General features: G+C 37.2%; 1 protein-coding gene across 3 annotated transcripts in view; it reads left to right on the plus strand.

Moving 5' to 3' along the window:
- The window catches only part of ME2 (malic enzyme 2), a 73,075-nt gene that overhangs the window by 32,142 nt on the left and 14,854 nt on the right, over positions 1–26,079 (plus strand). For 2 of the 3 annotated variants that reach the window (XM_060613874.3, XM_060613875.3), the window contains 6 exons: positions 685–799; positions 3,028–3,170; positions 6,458–6,560; positions 15,267–15,337; positions 16,091–16,189; positions 20,938–21,810. In XM_060613874.3, the coding sequence (XP_060469857.1) occupies positions 685–799; positions 3,028–3,170; positions 6,458–6,560; positions 15,267–15,337; positions 16,091–16,189; positions 20,938–21,105 (699 nt within the window). In that variant the 3' untranslated portion in view covers positions 21,106–21,810. Of the gene's footprint in view, positions 1–684; positions 800–3,027; positions 3,171–6,457; positions 6,561–15,266; positions 15,338–16,090; positions 16,190–20,937; positions 21,811–26,079 lie in introns of those variants that run through there. The other variant, XM_060613876.3, reaches the window with a different exon arrangement.

Raw genomic sequence — 26,079 nt, forward strand, 5'->3', positions numbered from 1 at the left:
ACCTCTGGTGGCCTTGTAATACTACTAAGGATTTCATCGTTCTAGTTTTTGGCCTGGGATTCGTGGAGGAAAGCATGTTCCTAATTCAGCCGTCCTGAGCCAGAATTCCCTGTTCCTCTTGCTTCAGAACTCTTGTTAGTACAACTAGTCCATGATGTCTAGATTCCTAAAAGCTCTGAAACCCCGAAGTTTTTTCTGAAATTGGTAACAGATCTGACTGACTTGAACTTACCTGGTAGCAAAACCAGAGAGGGTATTGGTAGTACTATTCATAAGTGTTGTTCACTTTGGGGTGTCCACAGTGGGAAGATTTGTAATATTTGCTATATTACCATAATACGTTTCTAAAATGTGAAAAATTCTGAATTCCAAAATGCGTCTAACCTGGATAGGGTATTATAAGCCTTTGTGCCATATTGGATTTAGAAGCACTTAACAAAGTAAATGAGTTTTTGAGAGGGACTAGAAAGTTTCTGATTATGACAAGATTGGATTTATGTTTTATATGCAGGTTTTGTGGACACTGCAAAGATAGAATTGCAAGATAGAGGTTGAAGAGGAAAGTAAATGAGAATGAAAAGACATTCATATTATAGAAACAATATGTGACTCATAATGATGTCTTTTCGATTAATTCTCGGTAAGCATTTACTAAAAAATACTGTATTTTTCCCAAAAATTCAGGGACGAAAAGCTAAAATCGAGAGTCATCAGGAGCCCTTTGCGCACTCAGCCCCAGAGCATATACCTGATACTTTTGAAGATGCAGTAAACATACTCAAGCCTTCAGCTATAATTGGTAAGTGGAGTTGTTGACAAATCATTGTATCACTTAACTCTATGTTGCTGGTCATAACTAGCACGCTAGAGCACTAAAAATGAAATGACCCATTTTATTTAGCTTTCAGCATATAATGTTTTTTTTTTCTGTGGTAGCCTTTTGGTCATAGTGTGTAAAGTTCAGTTAACAGATGTTGCTTGTACTTTTAAGTGCTCGAAGCTGTGCGATTTATCATGCTTTGCTTTTAGAGTTGGTGTGACTGACCGCTGCACTCAAAACCTGAAAAAAGACCAAGGTCACCTGACAGACTGAACCAAGAAAGTCCTATGCAGAGTCAAAGCTTTGCATTGGCAACAAAGCAGAAAGCTTTGGTACGTTTTGAAAGTCAGGCATTGCATAGCTGACATCCGACTATGCCAGAATGGAGCTGAGTTCATAGCAGAAAATGTAAAAGTCTTTTTTTTTTTTAAGTTTATTTATTTATTTTGAGAGAGAGACAGAGAGAGAAAACACGAGGGGTTGGGGCAGAGAGAGAGAGAGATTGACAGTATCCCAAGCAGGCTCCACGCCATCTGTGCAGAGCCTGACTTGGGGCTCAAACTCATGAACTGTGAGATCATGGCCTGAGCCAAGATCAAGAGTCGGATGCTTAACTGACTGAACCACCCAGGTGCCCCGAAAATGTAAAAGTTTTTAAAAGAGGAGCAATTTCATTTCGTATACAGCTGTAAGATTTGAATCTATAATTTTTAAATAATTTTATCACTTTCTTGAAGAGGCCCTGTAGAATTTTAAATAGTAAACCAGTCACAAACAGTAAGTTTCTATGGCCATTAGCTTCTTCATTGATTAGAACTCATAATTGTTTTAGAGCAAGAGGACATCTTGAAGATCATCCAACTTCTCTCAAAACCCTATATGGAAACCTAAGAATCTGTCCATTCAGTCTATCTCTGGAGGGTCAAGAAAACAAAGATTTTAAAAGTTTAATTATTTTAGAACTCACGGACTCCTAAAAATATGTTCACACACCTCCACATGGAGAAACACTGAGTATAAATTCGTACTGTACGTAGGAAAAACAAGCACGGAGATGTTAAACAACCTGCCCAAGATTTGTGAATATTTCATATATCCAGGAGTGACAGAGCAGGTGCTAAAACTTTGGTCTCCAGATCAATATTTCTCTTTATTACATATCAGTTTATAAAAGAGAATTGAAAATTAATTATTTTGACTACTGAAGTCTCTTTACTGGATGAACTGGAAGAGTACTCAGCTGAGGCACTGCTTGGTCATCCCCAGCGTCCTGTCATGGGCCGGGTCCTCCTCTGTAACACTGCGTACTTGTTGGCACCTGTTACGGGTTTTCTCATTTTCTCTTTAGTTTTTTTTTTTTCTCAATTATAAGCCACGTTATACTCATTTTTATATCCCAGAGGCCTAATACAGTATAGGAGCTTAATAAAAAGGCCATTAAATTCCATCAAGAAAATAGATTGCTTTAGTCAAGATGATTTGGCATCCCTTCTGAATTTCTGGTATTTTCTAATGAATACCGGAGTTTGAAAGTTTAACATCTGAGATGCAAGTTTTTATCTTTTTAAAATTCATTTGTAACTGCGGTAAAATACACATAATGTAAAATTTGCCATCATAACCATTTTTAAACGTACAGTTGGATATGTTAGGTGCATTCACGTTGCTGTGCAGCCAGGCTCCAGAACTCTGCGTCTTGCAAAACTGAAACTCCCTACCCGTTAAACAAATACTTGCCCCCAGCCCCTGGCAATCACCGTTCTACTTTTTGTATTGATGAATTTGACTACTCTAGGTACCTCATGTAAGTACCTAAGGAATCCTACAGCGTTTGTCCTTTTGTGACTGGCTTATTTTACTTAGCATAATGTCCTCAGGGGTCCTCCATGTTGTAGCAAGTTTTATCTTCTTAACTAGAGTTGGAGGTACTCTTATACTCTTCTTTTATTTCCTGCAATTCACTATTTTTGGGGCAAACTGAGTATTTCAGTGAAAGCTTTTAGAATTTTATTGTTGTTTTCAGATTCAAGATTTTGTTCCCATGGCATTTTCTCAGTTATACAAAATCTGTCTTTGTGATGGGAGTTTACCTGTGCTTTCGTTGTATTAAACCTATTGTAGAAATGATGTTGATAAGAATTGTTTTATTTTAACTATAATGAAATTGCTTCCTTCCCCCCCCCCCCCCCCCCCCTTATATGTCATAGGAGTTGCAGGAGCTGGCCGGCTTTTCACCCCTGATGTAATCAAAGCCATGGCTGATATCAATGAAAGGCCTGTAATATTTGCATTGAGCAATCCTACAGCAAAGGCTGAATGCACAGCTGAAGAAGCATATACACTTACAGAGGTACTGATGACAACTACATGAATTGGTCTTGTCTATTATTTTCCCTCTAGTAGCCTATTAGTTATACATTCTTGTGTAATTCTTTTCATGGTTACTCTAGAGATTCCAGTATGCACCCATGGATTGTCAAATTCTGATGTTATTGCTTGTTTGAGTTCTTGAAAGCAATTACCTTATATTTCCATTTTAATACCCTCATGTCTTGTGGCTCTTGTTGTGTGTTTTATTTATTATTTTTTTTTAATGTTTATTTATTTATTTTGAGAAAGAGGGTGTAAGAGAATCCCAAGCAGGTGCAGAGCCCAACTGAATGCAGAGCCTGTTGCAGGGCTCAATCTCAAAATGGCGAGTACACAACCTGAGCCGATATTAAGAGTCAGATGCTTAACGAACTGAGCCATTCAGGGGCCCCGTTGTTGTGCATTTTAACTCTATGTTTTAAACCCCAAAAGACATTATGATTCTAAACACAAAATATTCATTTTGATACATTTTGATATCTTCTGTTGCCATTTTGTCCTTCCTGTATGTGTGTGCTTTTATCTTGGATCATTTTCCTTCTACCAGAAGAACTTTCCTTGAGTGTGGGTCTGATGAATTCTCTTGATAATTGCTTTATTTTGCCTTCATTTTGAAGGATATTTTCACTGTGCATAGAAGTAAAAGTTGACAGGGACTTTATTTTAGCACTTTGAAGATATTATTCTCTTGTTTTCTGATTTGTTTTCCTTTTGATATACCATTTTGTCTTGGGTTTTACCACATTGGGCATGGGTGTGTTTTTCTTTGTATTTATTCCCCCTGGGACTATGAGCTCTTTATCTTGATGCTGCCCTCTCTTGTGGTCTCTTTTGGCAGTATCTCTGATTTGGCTGCCTTCTCTCTCTCTTCTCGTGGGACTCCAGTTGTGTGATTGTCAGACCTTTTCACCATATCTCTTATATCTACTACATTAGTTTATATATACACCATCCTGTCTGCATACTGTGTTTTAATCTGGTGATTTTCTTTGGCTTTATCTTCCAGTTGGCATATTCTTTTTTTAGCTATGCTAATCTGCTGTTAGATTCTTAATTTTATTGTATTTTTCTTTGTAGAATTTCTATTTGATTATTTTTCTAATTATTTAGTGACACAGACGTACAAAGATGTATTATGGAAATAGTCAATTCATAAATAAATTCTGCTTTCTTGCCCTCACGTTTCATAAAACAATTCTTTTTACCCTCTTCAAACGCATCTTCACTGTCAGTGTTTGTCTTTATGAGGGCCATTGTTCTCAGTCATCTGACAGCTGTCGGGAACAAATTTTTACTTTCATCCAAATTGTTTAAGATTTAGTTATTTTGAATTCTTTAACACTGCCACAGGGTTATATTCCCAGTGACAAGTATCTGCTCATATGATCCAAAGGGTCAAATTCTTGAGTGTTAAATCTGAGGATCCACTACACTTCAAAGAATAATCATTACACCATTGGTATAATGGTATAATACACATTTTTAGATCTAGAGAAAAGAAGACAATAGCGTTGTCTAAACGCTTCTTATTCTGCCCAGTGTTCAGGTGCCATGTCAGTTTGTCCATCCTACTGTGTGGAGATAGTTTAGTTTTCTATAAATCTCCTTTTCTTTAATCCAAGTAGCTGATTAAACATGATCTACTTTAGTCATACCTCAAGTATTCCAAGATAGATTATCGTTGTTTGTTTTGTTTTGTTTTTTTGCCAAGGAGGAGTGGGGCAGGTAAGATTTGGCACAGGGAAATGATATTTAAAGGATTTACAAATTTACTTTCAGGTGCTCTTCAATTTCATGGGCATCTAATTCTCTCTTAGAAATAGTGAATATTCAGGGTGCCTGGGTGGCCCGGTCAGTTGAGCGTCTGATGTTGGCTCAGGTCATGATCTCACGGTTTGTGGGTTTGAGCCCTGCATCAGAGTGCTGACAGCTCAGAGCCTGGAGCCTGCTTCAGATTCTGTGTCTCCCTTTCGCTCCCTGCCCCTTCTCCTCCCCACCCCCTCAAAAATAAACAAACATTTAAAAAAAATTTTTAAAGAAATATTGAATATGCTAGTAACATTGCATACCATTGTTGAGCATAGTACTAGAAGTGACACAACAAATTTGGAGGTTTATTTTTCTTCAGCAAGGCAACATGCCATATTTTTCTGGGGTAATAGTGTGGGTATACCATACACCTTTGCGTGAACTGCATAATTCGGGCATTATAGCAGAATGGAAAGACCATGGGCTTTAGAGTTATAAAAAAAAAAGTCTGGATTCAAATGTAACTGCTGCAGTTGTGATGCGTGACTTTTTACAAAGCACTTGGACATCTAAGCCATAGTTTTATGAGATTTTTTTTTTATATATCAGTGAGATGGAGATGATAATCCCAGAAGGTTTCTTACACAGGCTATACTGAGTTAACTCATAGAAAGCACCTGGAACAGAGCCAAAAAACAGCAGCTGGACAGTCAGTGGTCACAATTTAATTTTTGATGTGTTCCACTTCATTCACAGGTGTTTACAGCAATCTTTATTATTCAGGATAGCATTTGTTGGCCCATCTACATTTTAAAAGGAAAAAGAAGTGTCAGGATTTTTAGTTTATTAATGGGCAGTTTTCAACTTTATTTGAATGTGTGTGATGCATAAAACCTCATTCTAGGGGCGCCCGGGTGGCTCAGTCGGTTGAGTGTCTGACTCTTGATTTTGTCTCAGGTCATGATCCCAGAGTCATGGGATCAAACCCCAATGTCGAGCCTGCTTCAGATTCCCTCTCCCCCTCTGCCCTCTCCCCTACTTGTTTTCTTTCTCTCTCTGCCTCTCTCTAACATTAAAAAAAAAAAACACATCGTTGTAATAAGAATTTTTAAAATATTTATTTATTTATTTATTTATTTATTTATTTTGAGAGAGAGAGAGAGAGAGAGAGAGAGCAAGCAGGAGGAGGGGCAAAGAGAAAGGGAAAGAGACAATCCCAAGCAGCCTCTGCACTGTCATCACAGACCCCTATGCGGGGCGCGATCCTGTGAACTATGAGATCATGACCTGAACCAAAATCAAGAGTCAGACGCTTAACCAGCTGAGCCACCCAGGCACCCATCTAATAAGAATTTTAGTGGAAGTATTATGTTATATAATAAATTATGTCTGTTCACAAAGAATATATTGGTCTGTTTTAGTACAGGATTTAACTTTGTTTTGATTCGTTGTTTTGATTCACCTCAATATTTTAGTCCAAATGAAGTTACAAATTGAAGTTGTTTCATTTCTTAACAGGGAAGGTGTTTGTTTGCCAGTGGCAGTCCATTTGAGCCAGTGAAACTCAATGACGGGCAAGTATTTACACCAGGCCAAGGAAACAATGTGTATATTTTTCCAGGTAAATGCCACCGTTATTTATGTGAAAGATCAATAGTTAATTACATTAACTAGTTCTCCAAATTGCTTAGAATTTAAGAATAAAATGAACAATAGTGTTTACAGAATTTTGGTATGTTTGTACAGGTAAACTCAAGGAATTCAGCAAATCCAACTTGCTTTATTTACCCTATAAATGTATTCATATTGTTCATTAGATTTGTTTTTATTACAGAAATAATGTACTACATGGTATATAAAAATGCAGAAAGAACACAATGTTTTAAAATTATTTAAGCCTCTTTGTCTCCCTTTGGTACCTCCTTTTTTTTTAAAGTTTTTATCTAAATTGCACTTAACATGCAGTGTAATATTAGTTTCAGGTGTGCAATATAGTGATTGAACACTTCCATACAACACCGGGTACCCATCCCTAATCCCCATCACCTATTTAGTGTGCCCTCCCTAATCCCCATCACCTATTTAACCCATCCCTCTACTCACCTCCCTTCTGGTAACCATCAGTTTGTTCTCTATGGTTAAGAGTCTGTTTCTTGGTTTGCCTCTCTCTCTCTTTTTTCCCCTTTGCTCATTTGTTTTGTTTCTTGAATTCCACAGATGAGTGAAATCATATGGTGTTTGTCTTTCTCTAACTGACTTATTTTGCTTAGCATAATTCTAGTTCCATCCATGTTGTTGGCAAATGGCAAGATTTCATTTCTTTTTTATGGCTGAGTAATATTCCTGTGTGTGTGTGTGTGTGTGTGTGTGTGTGTGTGTGTGTGTGTATCACATCATCTTTATCCATTCATCAGTCAATAGGCAACTTATGGAATAGGAGAAGATATTTGCAAATGACATATCTGATAAAGAGTTAGAATCCAAAATATGTAAAGAATGTATAAAACCCAACACCCCAAAAAAAACCCAATTTAAAAATGGACATGAATAGATACTTTTCAAAAGAAGATGGCCAATAGATACATGAAACGATGCTCAACATCACTGATCATCAGGAAAAGACAAGTCAAAACTACAATGAGATATCACCTCACACCTGTCAGAATGGCTAAAATCAACAACACAAGAAACAATAGATGTTGGTGAGAATATGGAGAAAAGGGAACCCCATTGCACTATTGGTAGGAATGCAAACTGGTAGAGCCACTCTGGAAAGCACTGTGGAGGTTCCTCAAAAAGTAGAAAATAAAACTACCCTACGGTCCAGCAATTGTACTACTAGTATTTACCCAAAGAATGCAAAAATACTAATTCAAAGGGATTTGTGCACCCCGGTGTTTATAACAGCATTATCAACAACAGCCAAATTATGGAAAGAGCCCATGTGTTCTCTTCGTGCCTCGTTATCATACTTCTCAGCTATAACCGCTGTCAGTGGTTTGCTTTGAGTTTTTCTGATGGTTACCATCATCACTGATACACTTCTCTTCCCTTATCTTGATTCCAGCTATAGACAGTATGTATGAACTTCCCAACTGTAAAATGTAATAGTGTCCACATACCTCCTAATACCTTGCTGCTTCTCTATACCTCTGAATTTGTATTACTATTTTTAGTTTTTAGAGTAGTTACCTTTATTTTTATAGAACATATTTAAAGACCTTTTGATAACAACTTAAGACTGTTTTTTTTTAAATTTTTTAATGTTTATCTTAGAGAGAGACAGGAGTGTGGGTGGGAGAGGGGCAGAGAGAGAAGGAGACAGAGAATCTGAAGCAGGCTCCAGGCTCTGAGCTGTCAGCACAGAGCCTGACGTGGGGCTTGAACTCAAGAATCACTAGATCATGACCTGAGTCAAAGTCGGACATTTATCTTTAACTGACTGAGCCACCCAGCCACCCCAAGACCATTTTTATTAGTTTGCCACAGTTGAAAAATCTGGTACTTAGCTTTCTTATCTGTTCTTATTCCATCTCTCAATTTTGGTCAGTTAGTATTTCTACACTGTAGAGAGGGTTTTTGGACGTTTACATTATGTTCTGTTGTTTTCTGTGCTTTGTCTATGGATTGATTCTAAAATTACATGATTATGGATCATTTATGTCTAAACAAGTATGATTTGAATACATAATTCTATATTACAAAATGTTTGAAACTCAAAAGTCTTTCAGGTGTCAAGTATAGTGAATCTTTCTTTAATTTCCTGTTAGCTTTCTTCGTTTCTCCTAGATCCTGCTCCACAGTTGACTACTTCTTGGGCCCCATGTTATTGTCCTCTCTCACACGCATGTGTCCTATTTCTGTCCTGGTCTCACTTTTTGGAATGCATTTTTGAGTAAGTGTTTTTATTGAGCATGGATGAAATGTTCCCGAGTTTTTACATATCTTAAAATGTCTTTATTTTGTCTTCTCACTTGATAGTTTGGTTGGGTAGAGATTTGTAGACTGAAAGTCCATTCTGTCAGATCTTTGAAAATATTTCTCCTTTTAGTGGCCAGTGTTGCTGTTGAGAAATTTGATGTCATTAAGATTCTCATTTCTTCATGCATACTAGCTTTTTCTTCCTAAAAATATTTAAAATTTTCTCTTTAGATTTCTGAAAGCTTACTAGGATGCATCCAGGTTTAGGCTTAATTTCCATTTATTATGCATGTATGTGTGTGGGCCAGTTCCCTATATCTTTTCCAAAGGATTTTTTGTAACTTTTTGTTTCTTTCTCATTTTTCCCTTCCATTGTTGCCGTTTTCCTCTTACAGAACTTATGTTAGACCGCGGTCAAATCCCTCTATTGTTCTTGAGTTGTAAATTTTATTTCACATATTCACCTCTGCCTTTTTTATTCCGTAATGTGGGGGATTTCTGTGGCATTCATTCATTCATCTGTTTTTAGCACTTTTAGTGTATGTTTCAAGTCTTTTTTTGTGGGGCACCTGGCTGGCTCAATCAGTAGAGCATGCACCTCTTGACCTCAGGGTTGTGAGTCCAAGCCCCACATGGGGTGTGGAGCCTGCTTCAGATAAAATAACACAATAACAATATAAAATAAATATTATATACAACCAAATATATAACAAAATAAAAATAACCAAAAAACCCCAAAATCTTTTTTATTATAAGAATTTTCAAACATACACAAAAGCAGAGGGAAGAACACAGTTCCATGCTCCAGTCTCCCACACGTCAGCAGTTATCAACAGGTAACCATATATTCCCACCCGTGCCTTCCTCACTGGGTTATTTTAAAGCAAATCAGAGGTGTTATATAATTTTGTTCATAACTACTTCAGTATATGTCTGAAAAAGTAATTTTTTAATTTAAATATCACCATAGTACTAGTATCATAACCACATGAAATTAACAGTGTTTAATATCACATGTCATCAGTTTAGTAGGTTCAAATACCTTTTTTATTCCCAATACCTTTTTCTTGTCCTAAAATCACTCTTTTTTTTAATATCCACTTTTATTTCTTTTTAAAGGTTGCAGTATCCTTTCAAATGCCCCCTACGGGCTAAGATTCTTTTAAATATTTCTTCTTTTGTGCTGTTCATTTTCTATAAATTTCTGGTGATCCTTAGTTCATTCATTTTAATGAGAGACTATGTTTAGTAAAATAGGGATTTGATCTGAATTTCCCTTGTACGTGTGTCTTTCTCCTCGTGGGCCTCTCCCTGAAGAGCTGAGAGCAGGCTCTAAGATTTCACGACAGGTAGATTTTTAGTGTACATGGGCTGGCATCAAGCAAGCATGTTACAACTGTTGTCAAAGACTTTTAGCCTGTGAATATCCCAGCGCTTTTCCTCCTTTTCCTTCCATGTGGCAGTTTTATGTCTAGAGGTCTACCCTGCTTATCTCTGGAGACCTAGTATCTATAGTAGAAACTCTCCCATCACCAGTGATCTCTTTCTCGAACTTGATAATATTCAAAATCAATCTATTCTATCCAACAATATTTCTGTGGCATAAAAGCATAAGAACATGGAAAAGAATACCTTTCTGTTCATTTTAACAAAGTCATTTTCTGTATCTTATTTAACTAGTAAGGAATTTGGCAATTGATTATTTTATACAGCACTACGAAGTCCTAACTTTATTAATAACCATTATTAGCACTATAAATATAGATGTAAAAATAAATTGGTAGTGGTGGTAAAAACAGGCTTTAAAACAAGAAGACAGGGGAGCCTGGGTGGCTGAGTCGGTTAAGCGTCCGACTTTGGCTCAGGTCATGATCTCAAGGTTTATGAGTTCGAGCCCCATGTTGGGCTCTGTGCAGACCACTCAGAGCCTGGAACCTGCTTTGGATTCTCTGTCTCCCTCTCTCTCTGCCCTTCCCATGCTCATGCTCTATCTCTGTCTCTAAATAATAAACAAACATTAAAAAAAACCACTTGAAATGGTGAGGATGGATGAGAAATAAAATGATTTAAAAAAAAAAAAAACAAGAAGACAAAAGTCTGTTTATAAAGCAAGTAAACATGTAAGGCTCCAATAATATTTGAATTACCTAGTCCAGTAATTATAACTGGATGAAATAACAACAAAAATAAAACCTGAAAATAGTCAAAAGGCTAACAAAATGTTGACTGTAATGTGGGGGATTTCTGTGGCATTCATTCATTCAGAAGGTTTTTTTTTGTTTTGTTTTGTTTTTTTTTGTGGGGCACCTGGCTAGCTCAGTCAGTAGAACATGCAACTCTTGATCTCAGGGGAATTCTGGGTCAAGATTAGGGAGAGAGGGGCGCCTGGGTGGCTCAGTCGGTTAAGTGTCCGACTTCAGCTCAGCTCACGATCTCGCGGTCCGTGAGTTCGAGCCCCGCGTCGGGCTCTGGGCTGATGGCTCAGAGCCTGGAGCCTGCTTCCGATTCTGTGTCTCCCTCCCTCTCTGCCCCTCCCCTGTTCATGCTCTGTCTCTCTCTGTCTCAAAAATAAATAAAACGGTAAAAAAAAATTAAAAAAAAAAAAAAAGATTAGGGAGAGAACTAGAGCTCAGAAAACCAGCATGTGAAGGAGTCTTACGCCAGAAGCGCTCTCTGATCAGCAAGAAGTGGCTGAGCAGTAAAGCAGTACTTTCCACAAAGGGAAGACCAGTGTTCGCATCCGGCACCTGCCAAGGAAGGGATTCTAGTGAACCACTAGTGGGCCGAAACCCTAAAGCTGTACCTTGGAATAGGGGTATATTTGCACTATCACATGGATGATCTAGAAAACCTCAGGCCTTTATTCTGGCCTACCGGCATCCACACGTGCCTGGCAGAAGCAAACAGAAATCTTCTGTGGAACAAGATAACACCACCCTAGTCTTCAAGTTCCTTTCACAAATTTTAAAATACATTCCTAGTTAAAAATTCATGTAAAGAGATAAGACAGCACAAGGCAAAAGGAGCAGAAACAACAGGAAAACTCTGGAATTCTAGATATCAAACAGGCGCTCTGAAACAAATATGCTTAGTATTAGTTTATGGAGATAAAACCAAATTTGAAAAATTCAGCCAAGTAACACTAAATTCTAGCATTGAAAAATAAATTTTAAGAACTCAGTGAATGAGGCTTATAGCAGATTAGAGCAAAGAGGATTAAATGGTAAGATAGGCCAGAAGAAATGATCCAGAGACCAAACAAAGAGGAAAATATAGAAAAACAGATGCATATCTTTAATTGATGTAGTTTATTGAAGCCCTAGAAGATGGGCATGAGAATGAATCAGAGGCAATATTGGTAGGCTTCATGGCTGAGAATTTCTTAGAACCTGATGAATGATGTCAATACACATATTCAGGATGCTCAGTGAAACCCATGTGGGATAAATAAAAAGAAGGCCACATCCGGGAAACATCATTGTGAGGCTTTAGCAGACAACAACAAAGTGAAGACTGAATGCAGCCAGAGGAAAAAGATTTACTTGAAAGGAGCAACAATAATATATAGCTTGTCGGTTAAGTAGAGTTAAACTGTTATGAGGGATTTGCCTTGTGTCAGGAGGGTAAATTAGAAATTGACGTAGAATTTTCATACAGGTGCATGTTACAAATTTTAAGATAATCACTAGAAGACTAGAAAAACTTCCCAGCTATGGTGAGAGAACGTTTGAGGAGGAAATGAAATGATTTTTAAAAATCTGAGGGGAGCCTGGGTGGCTTAGTCGGTTAAGCGTCCAACTTTGGCTCAGGTCATGATCTCGCAGTTCATGAGTTTGAGCTCCGCGTGGGGCTCTGTGCTGACAGCTCAGAGCCTGGAGCCTGCTTCAGATTCTGAGTCTCCCTCTCTCTCTGTTCCTCCCCCGCTTGCACTCTCCCTCTCAAAAATAAATAAAATATTTTTTAAAAATTTTTTTAAAAATCTGAAAGTCAAGAATAAAGAGGAAAAAAAGGAATGTGGAATCGAAAAGAAAAATATAAGAAGGCTATAGATCTTGCCCCAGATATTTAAGTAACATTAACTGTAGATAGAACAAATGCTCTACTTTCTAAAATATATATATTATCTAGAGGCTGGATTAAATAAGGAAGCTATTAACCACCTGATTTTCTTCTCATCCTTGAGTAATTAGATAACTGTGCTTCCCCACCCTGGTGAAGACTGTTGGGATACCTTTTGAATAGTGTAAAACTGAGACTTTCTAGACTAGAAGACGCCAGACACAGTTGAAGACAGAGGTGCCAGAAAGTAGGGTGATTAAAAGCCAAGCCACCGCAGTGATTCTCGGAGTGGGCAAACCCCATCCTCGCCTCAGAGCTACCATCATTCTAGTGCCTAACGCTCACATGAGAAACACTCAAAGATTACTAATCAGCTGAGGAAAATCTCTTATATGAACAATGTATTTCATAAAAGAGACCAAAATAAATAAGGAAAAAAAAGCCTTTTAGAAAGAAGCAGGGATTAGGTGGGGAGAAGGAAAGTTAAAAAACTATCAATGGAGACAAAAATATTATGTTCCAGAAACAAGACAGAATTTTATTTTTTTTAATTAGAAAACAAAAATGAGTGCTTGAAAATGAAAAGTTTGATAGCAGAAGGATTATAAGAAAAAGCTAAGGGGGCTCCTGGGTGGCTCAGTTGGTTAAGCGTTTGACTCTTGATTTCGGCTCAGGTCATGATCTTACAGTTCATGAGTTCAAGCCCCATTTTGGGCTCTGTGCTGATAGGACAGAACCAGCTCAGGATTCTGGGTCTCTGTCTCTCTCTGCCTCTCTCCCACTTGCTCTCAAAAATAAATAAACATTAAAAAAAATAAAGAAAGAAAAAGCTGAGGAAGTCACTTAGAAATAGAGCAAAGAACAAGGGGTGGAAAATAAAAGAAGATAATTAGCAGACTAGTCCCGGAAGTACAATATCAGAAAATAGAAATTTTAGAAAGACAACAGATAAATGGAGGGAAGAAAATTATGAAAAACTTCATGAACAGTTCCCCAAACTGAAAGATCCAAGTTTCTAGATAGGAAGGCCCTCCCACTGAGTGCCAAACGTGGTGTGTGAAAGTCATGAACCTCAAGGCACATCGCTGGGAAATTACAGAACATTCGGTATGAAAAAAGATCCTAATACTTCCAGAGATGCAGCTAAAAGATAATCACTGAAAAGGATCGAGAATCAAATTGGCACTGATTTCTCAATCAGCTCAATCTAGCTGGCAGCTAGAAGGTGTTGGAATAATGCTTACAATTCTGATAGGAAATTATTTCCAAACTAGAATTGTAAACCCAAAGAAACTATCACATAAGTAGAAAGTAGTGGAAAAAAGGAGAGGGGAGGAGAGGGAGCATCTTCAGAAAACTACAGGAGAACGTATCCTACCAAAAAGGGAAGTAACAAACAACTAGGAAGAAGTGGGATTTAGGAAGTGAACTCAGAAGCAAAGGGAGTCCCCATGAAAATCGGGGTTTTTCCAGGATGCCAACTCTGTGTCTGGGATGCATAGCAGCTATACCAGATGGGAGCTTCAGCACAGGTTTCTTCTAGAGGACGAAAGAAGAGACTATGTCCGGGAGCTGAAACACTTCATGATTTAGGCAGTTGAATGAGTGTTTCAGGATGAAGTGATTTTAAGTACAGAAAATCTAAAACAAGGAGAACAGCCGGACAGTAACTTCAGGGAAAACAAAAGGTTATGCAGGAGAGGAGAAATAATCATGACAGGGTGTTAATAATGGCTCAGCTGCAAGTAACACTTATGAAGTCCTAATAACATAAACAATATTGGTTCAGCCAAAGTTGTGCCCTAACCATGTGGGAAGAAGGGAGGAAGCTGGAGATGTGAAGGAAAGCCAACACACTTATTTCCTGCAGGAAGGAATCAGTGATCTCTAAAACTCAGAAGTCAGTCAGGAGAAATTCAAGCAAGCTGTTGAAGAGTGAGAGAGAGAAACATTAAAATAATCAACTAAAAGAATGGAAAGTAATTGCCTCTATAGAAGTCCATAGTAACGTCTAAGAAGTGGAAAGGTGTTTAGAGGTGGGCTAGGGATTGATGTTTCTTGTAACAAGTGTTGATGAATTGTATGCGTTGTAATTTTGCTAACTGTTAAATTGAGAAAAGCCATTTGCTATTTCTAAAATTGTTCTGGTAAATAAGAATTGTAACAGTTAACAAAGATCACTTGATTTTTAACTCAGATTTCTGTTTTCTCTTGGCTGCTTTGTTTTGGGGGTCCGTCTGGGGGAGGTGGGTTACCATTAATTTGCTTTAAGTGTGGGAATTTATTTGGCTCCTTTCATAATTTGAAAAGTGACCTTACTAAATAAACTATTTATAATGTTTTCTAGGTGTGGCTTTAGCTGTTATTCTCTGTAATACCCGGCATATTAGTGACCATGTTTTCTTAGAAGCTGCAAAGGTAAATGCTTTAAATAGTGTTTGGCAGTGCTCACTTCGGCAGCACACATACTAAATATTGTTTGGCTGTTTTATAAAGGATGAGTTATAAAGATGAATGGATCCTAATTAAAATCAGAGAGACAGAGAATGGGTCACATCTGCCTTATGAATGGAAAGGAAGTTCTTCATCTGTTGATTTTGTGACTTGCCCCTCTACTTTTGCATAAAATTCATTTTTATCATGATGTTTTAGATGTTTGATTGCAAGTTACGAATCCTTTCATACTTATGACATGTACTGTACCTGTATAGTATATGTATAGTATGTATATGTGTGTGTGTGTATGTGTAGTGAATGTACATATATATGTAGTATATACATCTGAAGGTGATATACTATGGCAGCTTCATTTTTTTAATGAATACTGGTTTATTTGGAGTGTGCTGGCCTTTTGGAGCGCCAGACTGCAATATGAGTTTTGAAGAACTCGTGTTAATACAAATTTTAATGTCTGTTTTCATAGTAGCTGTTGTAATTATGCCAAACTTTGTATGTGTTAAGAAGAATTTGTCAATAAGCCTTTAAATCTGGTTATTTATTGTTTAGTGGTGAACAGTTTTAATTTCTGCAGTGCTTTAAGCATATTCCTGATAAAAGTAAAGAGAATTATGATACCTGTATGATTTACTGCTCCCCAAACCCCTTTCCCATTTTATTAGATCCTTATTCTATGTTATTTAAACAAAAGTAAAATGCTGTCTTTCTCTTCAGGCACTGGCAAATCAATTGACAGATAAAGAGCTAGCTCAAGGGAGACTTTACCCACCACTTGCTGATATTCAGGAAGTTTCTATTAACATTGCTATTAAGGTAAGTATTAATTTATACCTCCTCACATAAATTTTAATGACATATTCTTATGCAAGTAGCACAAGTTTACAGAGACAAGTTTGAAACATTTCAAGAGTACAAAGAAGAAATTTTAGGTGACCCATATTCTTTCTGCCAGGATGTAACCCACATTATTATTTTGGATTTGTTATCTTCTAGTCTTTCTTCTTCCCAAACACATGCATACATCTGCACACACATGCAGTCACCTATGACTGTTTTTGTAATTGGTTCTTCACTGCACTTTCTCCATTAAGTATATTGTAAACCTTTTCCCATTTAATCAGTAGTAATTCTCCTGTATGACTGTTAATAATGCTGCATGGTGTTCTCTTTGTTGGTATATCATAATTTGTTTAACCATTTCTGTATTTTTGGACTTTAAGCATTTCTCATTTTGTTAGAAATATTGTAGTGAACATCCTTAGATAAATTTTTGCACACATTTGTGATTGTGTAAGATAAAGTCTAATCATAAGAACAAAAAGTATTACTATGCTAAGGCTTCTGATATGAATTACCATCATATATCTTCAGGAAAAAAGTATCAGTTTACATTGTACATATTAGATATGAAATACATCTGTTTTCCCACACTTTTGCCAATACTTAGTGTTTTTTTAATCATAGATACTTAATAGGTGGAGAATTATATCTCGTTGTTTTTAAAAATCTTTTTTAACGTTTATTTATTTTTGAGAGAGGGAGGGAGGGAGGAAGGGGCAGAGAGAGAGGGAGACACAAAATCCGAAGCAGATTCCAGGCTCCAAGCTGTCAGCACAGAGCCTGACACAGGGCTCGAACTCATGAACTGTGAGATCATAACCTGAGCCAAAGTCAGACGCTTAACCAACTCAGCCACCTAGTCACCTCGACTTTTGCTTGTTTTTATATTGTACTGGTTGTTTTCTTTCTAATACTAACTTATAAAGGCTCTGTATATATTAAGTGTCGTGATCCTCCTCTTGGCTGTGGTGCAGGTATTTTCCCGTTTGCCATTTATTTTAACTTGTGGAATGCCATATTTCAAGTTTTTTTTATGGAATGATGTGTTTACTCTGTGGATTGTTTCTTCACCCTTTATGGATATTAATGCCTTCCCCCACTCCCAAAATCATATAAATATCTACCTGCATGTTTTAATAACATAAAACTTTGTAACCCCTCAGAATTATTTTAGAATATGATGTGAGATAGAGAAACATTTTTTTTGGAGTAGCTAACCAGTTGCCCCAGCACCAATTAATGAAGAATGGTCCTTTTATTAACATACAGTCCTCATATCTTGAGAGTCTGTTGCTAACTATATTGGCCTATTACTAGGCACTGTTAAAATTATTGTGGTATGTGGGGTGCCTGGCTGGCTCAGTCAGTACAGCATGTGACTCCTGATCTGGCGGTTGTGAGTTTGAGCCCCACAGACTCTTGATCTGGCAGTTGTGAGTTGGGCGTAGAGATTACTTAAAAACAGTCTTAAAACCTTAAGAAAAATAATTGTTATTGTGGCATATATATAATATGCATTATTTTATACTATATAGTTCCTTCCCATCATTATGGTTTTTTAGGATTTGTTTAAACTGTGCATTTTTTTGGATGAATTTTTCGATCAGTTTTTGAGTTCAAAGAAAACCCTGCAACTACGTATGAAACTATCATACTTATAAATTAAATTGGTACAGTTGTCTTTTAGTATTGACTCTTCTTCCCCATCAGTGTCTCTTTTCACTCACCACAATCTTTTTCTTTTTTTTAAGTCTTTCAATATCATTTTGTTGTTTTCTTCTATAAATGTGGTACATTGCTGAATACTTATTTTCCTGGATATTTAAAATTTTGGGTCCTTTATAACGAACAAAGTTTTTCTTTCCATATCTGTTTCCTTGCTAGTAATTTCTGCCATATAGGGGAGGTATTAATTTTTATGAATTTACTTGATAACTAGTCGGTTGAACAATCTTAATTCTTTTTTTTTTTTTTAAGTTTATTTATTCTGAGAGAGAGAGTCTGAGTCGGGGAAGGGCAGAGAGAGGAAGAGAGAGAATCCCAAATGGGCCCTGTGCTGCTCCATCTCACGAACTGGAGATCATGACTTGAGCTGAAATCAAGAGTCAGAAGTTTAACCTACCGAGCCACCCAGGCGTCCCCAGTTTTTATTCTTTTAATGGTCTCTTAATTAACTCTTTTAGAATTTTGAGTTTTAAATCAATTGCAAGCAATTGTATTATTAATTTATATGTATTGCTCTTTTTTTTTTTTTTACCCTTAAGATCAGTTTTAAGCAACTCAGTTGATAAGAACATCCTTATATTTTAATATTGAATGTGATACTAGCTTTTGGTTGAAATAAATATTCTTTCATCTTTTTAAAGAAGTAGGCTTCATTCCCAGATTACTAAAATTTTCTTAAACATCAAGATTAGATGCGGAATTTATCAACCACATTTTTGACTGTATACTGATGATCCTAAGATTTTTACCCCTTTGACTATAAATGTTATTTTTGCATTATTTTAGTACTCATAAACTAAACAAAGGTTGGGAATTAGAGTAAAGGATGATATGTTTAAGAAATAACAGCCAATCCAGGGGCACCTGGCTGGCTCATTCGGTAGAGTGTGCGACTCTTGGTCTCAGAGTTATGAGTTCAAACCCCATGGTTGTGTGTAGAAATTATTTAAAAATAAAATCCTAAAAAATAAAAACAGCCACTCCAGTTGAGCTGGAATCTAAAGTATAGATAGGAAAATGGCATAAGACAGGATTTGAAAGTTATCTTAAGGCCAGCTTGTACAGATACATGAATGCCAGACTAAAGAGTCTGAATACCTTACTGTTCCAAAACAACTGAGGATTTTAGAGCCCAGAACTAGGATGGAAAGAGTTCAGCTTTAGAATTTATAGAATGATATTACACGTGGGAAAGATTTGGGAACGTATCAGTCAGTCAAGAGGTTACCATCGTGCCCAGATGGAAGGTCGTATGAAATAGGAGATACCTGTGTTTACGAGTTGGCACAGGAGTACAGCCCCCAGATCATGTCTCTTCCCCTTCCCTAGAGTAGAGAATTTTCTCCTTCACTGAGGCTTTCCTTTTTAAGAACAAGGGATCAGGAGACTAGGCAGTGCTTTGTTTCTGTCCCCCACCCCAACCCACAGCCACTGAGCATCTCTTTATAGCTACCGGTCACCTACTGCATGCCTACCTGACCAAGGAGAACTCACTCTGATCTCCTGCCTTGCCCCGGTCTTTTCCGTGGGTACAAATATGTTTCTTACAATAGACCAGAAAATAATTGAAACATATTTTCATCGCAAAATACAGGAAGGTTGAGCCCCTGGGATGAAAGCTTATTTTTTTTTTTTTAATTTTTTTTTTAATGTTTATTTATTTTTGAGACCGAGAGAGACAGAGCATGAATGGGGGAGGGTCAGAGAGAGAGGGAGACACAGAATCTGAAACAGGCTCCAGGCTCTGAGCCATCAGCCCAGAGCCCGACGCGGGGCTCGAACTCACGGACCTTGAGATCATGACCTGAGCCGAAGTCGGACGCTTAACCGACTGAGCCACCCAGGCGCCCCTGAAAGCTTATTTTTAATAACCTTCAGTTTTTGTTAAGTTTTTTTCTTAGAGAGCTGAAATAAACTTCAATAATGATCACCATTTAGAATGGGAACTAGACTAGGAGGAGAAAGGCATAATTGTTTAAGTATTTTTTTACTCTTTGCCACTACATTTTTTTTTAAGTTAAAATGAAACCGTGACTTGAGAATTGACGATTTCATGGGCACTGTGCTATATCCTGTGAGGAAGCTTTTTGTACTACCTCATTTTACATCAAAATTGAGGCTCAGAGCGTTTATCCTCATCGCCATTCATGGTGTGTGACTTGGTTACAAATACCAGAAATCCATTCAAGCCAAGTGATGTGGGAGGTAATCTAGCTTAACTGTATAGGGCCTGGGATCTATAATCAGAATGCTTTGGGTTTAAAACTCAGCTCTCTTTTAACTGTCTTGGGCAAGTTACTTAAACTCCTCATACTTCAGTGTCCTCATATGTAAAATGAAAATAATAATATCAGTACTTACCTCATAGGATTCTTGTGAGGATTAAATGAAATGTCCATGTAAAGCACATAGAACATGGTTGGCACTCCATGATGGTGGTAGTGAGTTTCGATGTGTAAGTCCCAGCCCTAACTTTACTTGACCTTACAGTTCAGTGCCCAACACCTGATTTATAATAATTTCTGTGTCTCTTAATCCAGATTCTAGAGCAAAAACTACCTGGCTCATTGTGGGTTAGGTTTTCACCGGAGTCCAGTCACCTGTGGGTAGGAAGTAGAGTCTCCTACACCCCATTTGAAAATAGGGAGAAGGACATGGGCTGGGCAGGCCACCCAAGTAGGTCTACTTGACTGACACAGAGTAGAGCTTAAAATTATTTGTTAGATTAAAGTATGAAGGAAATGCCAATAATTGGGGGGGGGGGGTGACTTTAAAACACATCAGACTTACAGTGAGATTGGAGATAATTTTTATTTCATCTTTTAAGCTTTTAATAGTTTCCAAATGTTTGAAATGAGTCAAAGTAATGTTGTTTTGTACTTTGAAAAAAGAAAAACGTCACTCTTCTAAATTCATTTCTCTGTGTTTGAATAGTAGCTTTTCTCTCAATCAGGTTGATATTCAGAGCCTACACAGTAATCTTACTTATTTTTCAGGTTACAGAATACCTGTATGCTAACAAAATGGCTTTTCGATACCCAGAACCTGAGGACAAGGCCAAGTACATTAGAGAAAGAATATGGCGAAGTGAATATGATTCGTTGCTGCCAGATGTTTATGATTGGCCAGAATCTGCATTAAGCCCTCCCCTGATAACAGAATAGAAGCATACCCACTGAGAAATACTTTCCATGCTTCAGGGAACCTGTTTTTTTCAGACAAAAAGAGAGAATGTTCTCAAATTTATGGTTTTTTCCTGTGTTTTATTCTCCCCCACCGCTTTGCTTGACTTATTCTTTTCATGAATTTATACTTCTGTAGAGGGTAGATGTGTTGGCTATATTGTTAATGCCCACCAGGACCCTGCAATCAAATAACCATAATGCTTTCATTCTGATTTGTAGCTCATACCACATCAAAGAGATGTTCCAAATGTATTTATCAATGTCTTCACTTGTGCTCTTATTCCTGCTTGCCAAAGTATTCGCTATTTACTATTATAGTAATGATCTTCTCTCCCCAGCCCTAGAATCGAAATTTACTTCTGTGGATAGGAGTATAGAATTTTAAGAAGCCAAATTTAACCAAATTCTGAGGACAAACTGTCAGTATCTGCAAGTCTTCTTTTTGTCTGCCTCATTTTATCTTTATGCTCTGAAATCCCTTTCGAGTTGATAAATCTGGAGAAATGTGAAAAATCTACCCTGTTATTTATTTTCTGGACCTAATTTGAAGCTTTAACATCATGAGAGAGAAGTGGGAAGTATTGCTGCCTTTAGACAAATAAACAAAATAGTCATTGTTTTCAATAGTGTATAAAAATCATAGTGTAACTTTTTTATTTAATAAAGGTAATACCCTAAATTTAATTTGCTTCAATGATGCGATTTTATTGCCCACTAGAAATTTAGGTTTGCTTTTGACGAAAAATACCTATTTTCATTTTATTTATTTCTAGATGATTGAAAGGAAGGGACACAATGCATAAATTATAAGTGACATCATGTGACCCTTAACAAATTAGTCATATGTTTCACATCCAAAGGAAGCATACTTAACTGGAGAAGCTGTATCCCCTATTCCAGTATGGTGCTCTTTATCACTTAGATAATTTTGGAATGTTTCTGTGATACATTCCTTTGAATACCATTGGTGACAGCTCTGTCTACTGAAGATGGAATTAATTTTTTAATCAATTTAATTAGTTTAGATCTAAGTGGGGATAAATAAGGTTGGTGTTCTTACCAGGAAATGCCATTTTTAATCCCAATTAAAATGGATAACAATTGGCTAGTGAAGCCAGTTTTCTTACGTGGCGTATTGGAGAGGTGTTTGTTGTTTTTTGGTTTTTTAAATTTGTTTGTTTATTTTGAGAGACAGTGAGCAAGGTAGGGTCAGAGAGGGAGGGAGAAAGAGGGAATTCCAAGCAGACTCTGCTTTGTCAGTGCGGACATGGGACTTGAACTCACGAAGCCTGAGATCATGACCTGAGTGGAAATCAAGAGTTGGACACTTAACCAACTGAGCCACCCAGGTGCCCCTGTATTGGAGAGATCTAAAGCAAAACCCAAAAGCATTTTGAGAATTAGTAGTATTACTTTATGTGTGCCTAACATAGTTGCTTTGAAGGAACTTTTAAATGCTCATTCTAGAATATTAACTACAAAAAGTTATTCATAGCTTCGTATAAGGGTGGACATTATTTGGTATTTCTCTCCACGGTCCTTGGAAAAAAGGGGTTAATTATTATGCTCATATTTCCTTCTATCTATAGGTAGAGATTGATTGATACTAATTTTGAATATAATTCAACATTTTAAGAAAGCTTGAAATGGCATTGCCATTTGGAGTATGGAAAAATGCAATTGATTAATCCATTTAACAGGTGAGTGAAGTCAGAAGTGTGTTAAATAAATCTGTTTTATAAAATAAGCAACCAGGTCACAATTTGTTTCTGTTAGTTAAAGATGAAAGGTTTATGTTTTTCTTGTTACCTTGTCAAAACAAAATCACCCCCCAAAATACTATCTTGAGTTTAACATTACAAGCATAATAATTACAAATCCTGTTTTTTGCCTAGTGCTTATTGAAGGCAGGACCATATGCTGAATTAAAGTAATTTTACGAAGCTTAGTAAATATGTCTAGTATAGTCTTTTTTTTTTCTAGTATAGTCTTCATGGAAATTATACTTCAAGGAAAAAACAAGGCCAACTGGTATATAGCCTGCTTATTTAAAAGAGAAATTATATACATATAACCAGTAAAATAGTGGTTGGTAACACATGAGAACAGGTTGCTTTTAATAAATATACACTGGAATATATATTAAAAGCAACCTATTCTCATGTAGTATTTACCAACAAAGTAACAATTACTGGATGTACTTTGAAGAAAAAATTTTAAGAATCTAGGCAGGAGCTATTAGGATAGTGGAAGGGGGTTGGTGGCATTATGGCATCAAATTGGAAAAGAAACAAACATTCAGACCTTCTATGGAATCTGTTACCTAACAAGAAGGTAATTATTTTTAAAACCTCAGTGGAGAGTCATTTTCATTCTTTTGAATAGAGAAGAAATTCTGTAAGCTTAGTCTGTCAGACACTACCCAGTAGGGGAAAATGAGAACACTGTCTCTAATCTGGCACCAGCGCCCATGGTATGAAACAGCCTGCGTAAATAGTAGGGGTATAATGATGAACATGTTAGAGATTTGGTTAAAATCTTTTTAAAGGATGATGTCTTAACCAGGAAGCTGCTTCAGAATCACCCTGAAGCTTTTTTGTTTGTTTGTTTGTGTGTTTGTTTAAGTTTTTATTTAATCGCTACACCCAACGTGGGGCTTGAACTAATGGCCCTGAGATCAAGAGTGGCACACTCCTCTGACCGAGCCAGCCAGGTGCCTCCACCCTGAAGCTTCTTTACAATACATATGCCTCTGCCCCTTCCTTCCAGGTCCCCTGGACCACCAGGGACAGCCTTGGCAGGTGTATTTTCAGCAGGTCCCCAGGGGATTCTGGCACACATGCACCCTGCCTCCCAACCGTTGCCTTCAAGTGTACATCTGAATTATCTGGAGAGCTAACTGATGGCTCCCGCTGATGCAGTGGCTCTGGGGTGGGGCCTGAGAGTCTGTATTTCTTGCCATCGCCCAGGTGATGTCTAGGTGTTGGCACAGAGAAGGCATTGAGTGGCTTTCTTCCAGAGTTTTGAGTGTGATGTGCAGTTTGTTTAGTGCTCATATAGTACATACTTTATATAAAAAAAGACAACTGGAATTATGTCCTTCCATGTAATTGTTTTCATCCACTTATGTCGAGTTTTTGTGGGATGTTTATAAGGACAGGAATTAATATAGAACTTTTAAACAGATTTTTCTGAAAATATATAAATAGAATACTGTTCAATTCTGAAGTATAGTTTTTTTTTTATTTTTCTAAGTTTTAGAAAAAGTCCTAATGTTTGTTTATTTTTGAGAAAGAGTGAGAGTGAGCAGGGGAGGGGCAGAGAGAGAGGGAGACAGAAAATGTGAAGCAGGCTCAACGTTGTCACCGCAAAGCCCGACACAGGGCTTGAACTTACAAACTGTTAGATCATGACCTGAGCTGAAGTCAGACACTTAACCAACTGACCCGCCCAGGTAACCCTGAAGTATAGTTTTTAAATGCGCTTGTTAAGTAAAACCTAGCAGCCAGTTTTCACTTATGAAAAGATTAGCTATCTGGGGCGCCTAGGTGGCTTAGTCGGGTAAACATCCAACTTCGGCTCAGGTCATGATCTCACGGTTTGTGAGTTTGAGCCCCACGTCAGGCTCTGTGCTGACAGCTCAGAGCCTGGAGCCTGCTTCCGATTCTGTGTCTCCCTCTCTCTCTACCCCTCCCCTGCTCACGCTCTGTCTCTCTCTCTCTCTCAAAAATAATAAATGTTAAAAAAAAATTTTTTTTAAGATTAGCAATGAAATGGGTAATTGTTTCTTCTCTGTTGGTTGCCTTATGATACGACTTATCCTTTGTCTTTTCTTTCCTTAAATTATCAGCTTCTGCAGAAATAAGATTCTGCATTCTCCTTTTTGCAAAGAAGTTGCTAATGAATTAAGACCAAAGCATAATTATTAAGGGGCACGGAGCATAATATATTTACTGCCCTCACATAACTGAGAAAACTCAAACGGGTGGTAGAGGAGTGAGACAAGTCTTGCCTTAGAAAGAACACTTCATCCAAATACTCCTGTAGCTTTTTTCCCCAAGCCACTCAGTAGCTTTCAAAAAGAACTTCATACTGTTGAACAGCTCCAGGGTTCTGTTGAATTCACCAAAATGGAATCCTCTCTGTTGAGTGTAAATAACACTTAAGGACACTGATAGAAATCTCAAAGCTCTCTGCTGGGATTCCATTTAGAGGGACTACCCTAAACAGTGAAATAGCACCAATATCGTGTTTCCATCCAAAACACGACCACACATATTCAGGGACTGGCACATTGCTGACTTTATAGGAGAGAACACAGAATCATTATCTACGTTGGCTCTCAACTGATTTGTGATTTGTACTTTAATGTGCATCTAAATGTTAAGATGAAATAAATCCTCTACAGCCAAGCTTAAATAAAGTAACATATTTAATATTTAAAATAGCCAAGATAATTTGACTATAGACAACTTCCCCCTCATCTGAAATGAGAATGTTTTAATGGAAGCAGAGTAAAAGCTCAATGCTTTTTTTCAAATTTTAATACATTCAGCTGGACCTGATTAGGACATGACTCTTCGTGCATAATTCTTGCCAGGAGTTACTCAGGTAAACTGGTGATTAGACTTTAAAACAATAATTATTTCCCTTCTTGGATAAGGAAAATGGTGCCTCTCAGAAAAGTAACATGATATATTATGATACATGATGAGGAAATGTGTTCATAATTTAGTTGCATAAAACATACAAATTAAGCCAGATGACTTTTGGATGCTTTGTATATTTATGTACAAATATTCCCCAGTACATTTTAAGTGTACATTTTTCTGATTTTAAGTGTATATCCTAATAAGTCATTGATTCCTACAGTCATTGAATGTCACCAACATGTTAGGTATGTACAGTTAGCAAATAATGCTAAAGTCAATTTTACGGATAGCACCTGGTCTC

This window comes from Panthera onca, chromosome D3 (assembly GCF_046562875.1).
Source record: "Panthera onca isolate mPanOnc1 chromosome D3, mPanOnc1 haplotype 2, whole genome shotgun sequence".
Taxonomy (NCBI): Eukaryota; Metazoa; Chordata; class Mammalia; order Carnivora; family Felidae; genus Panthera; species Panthera onca.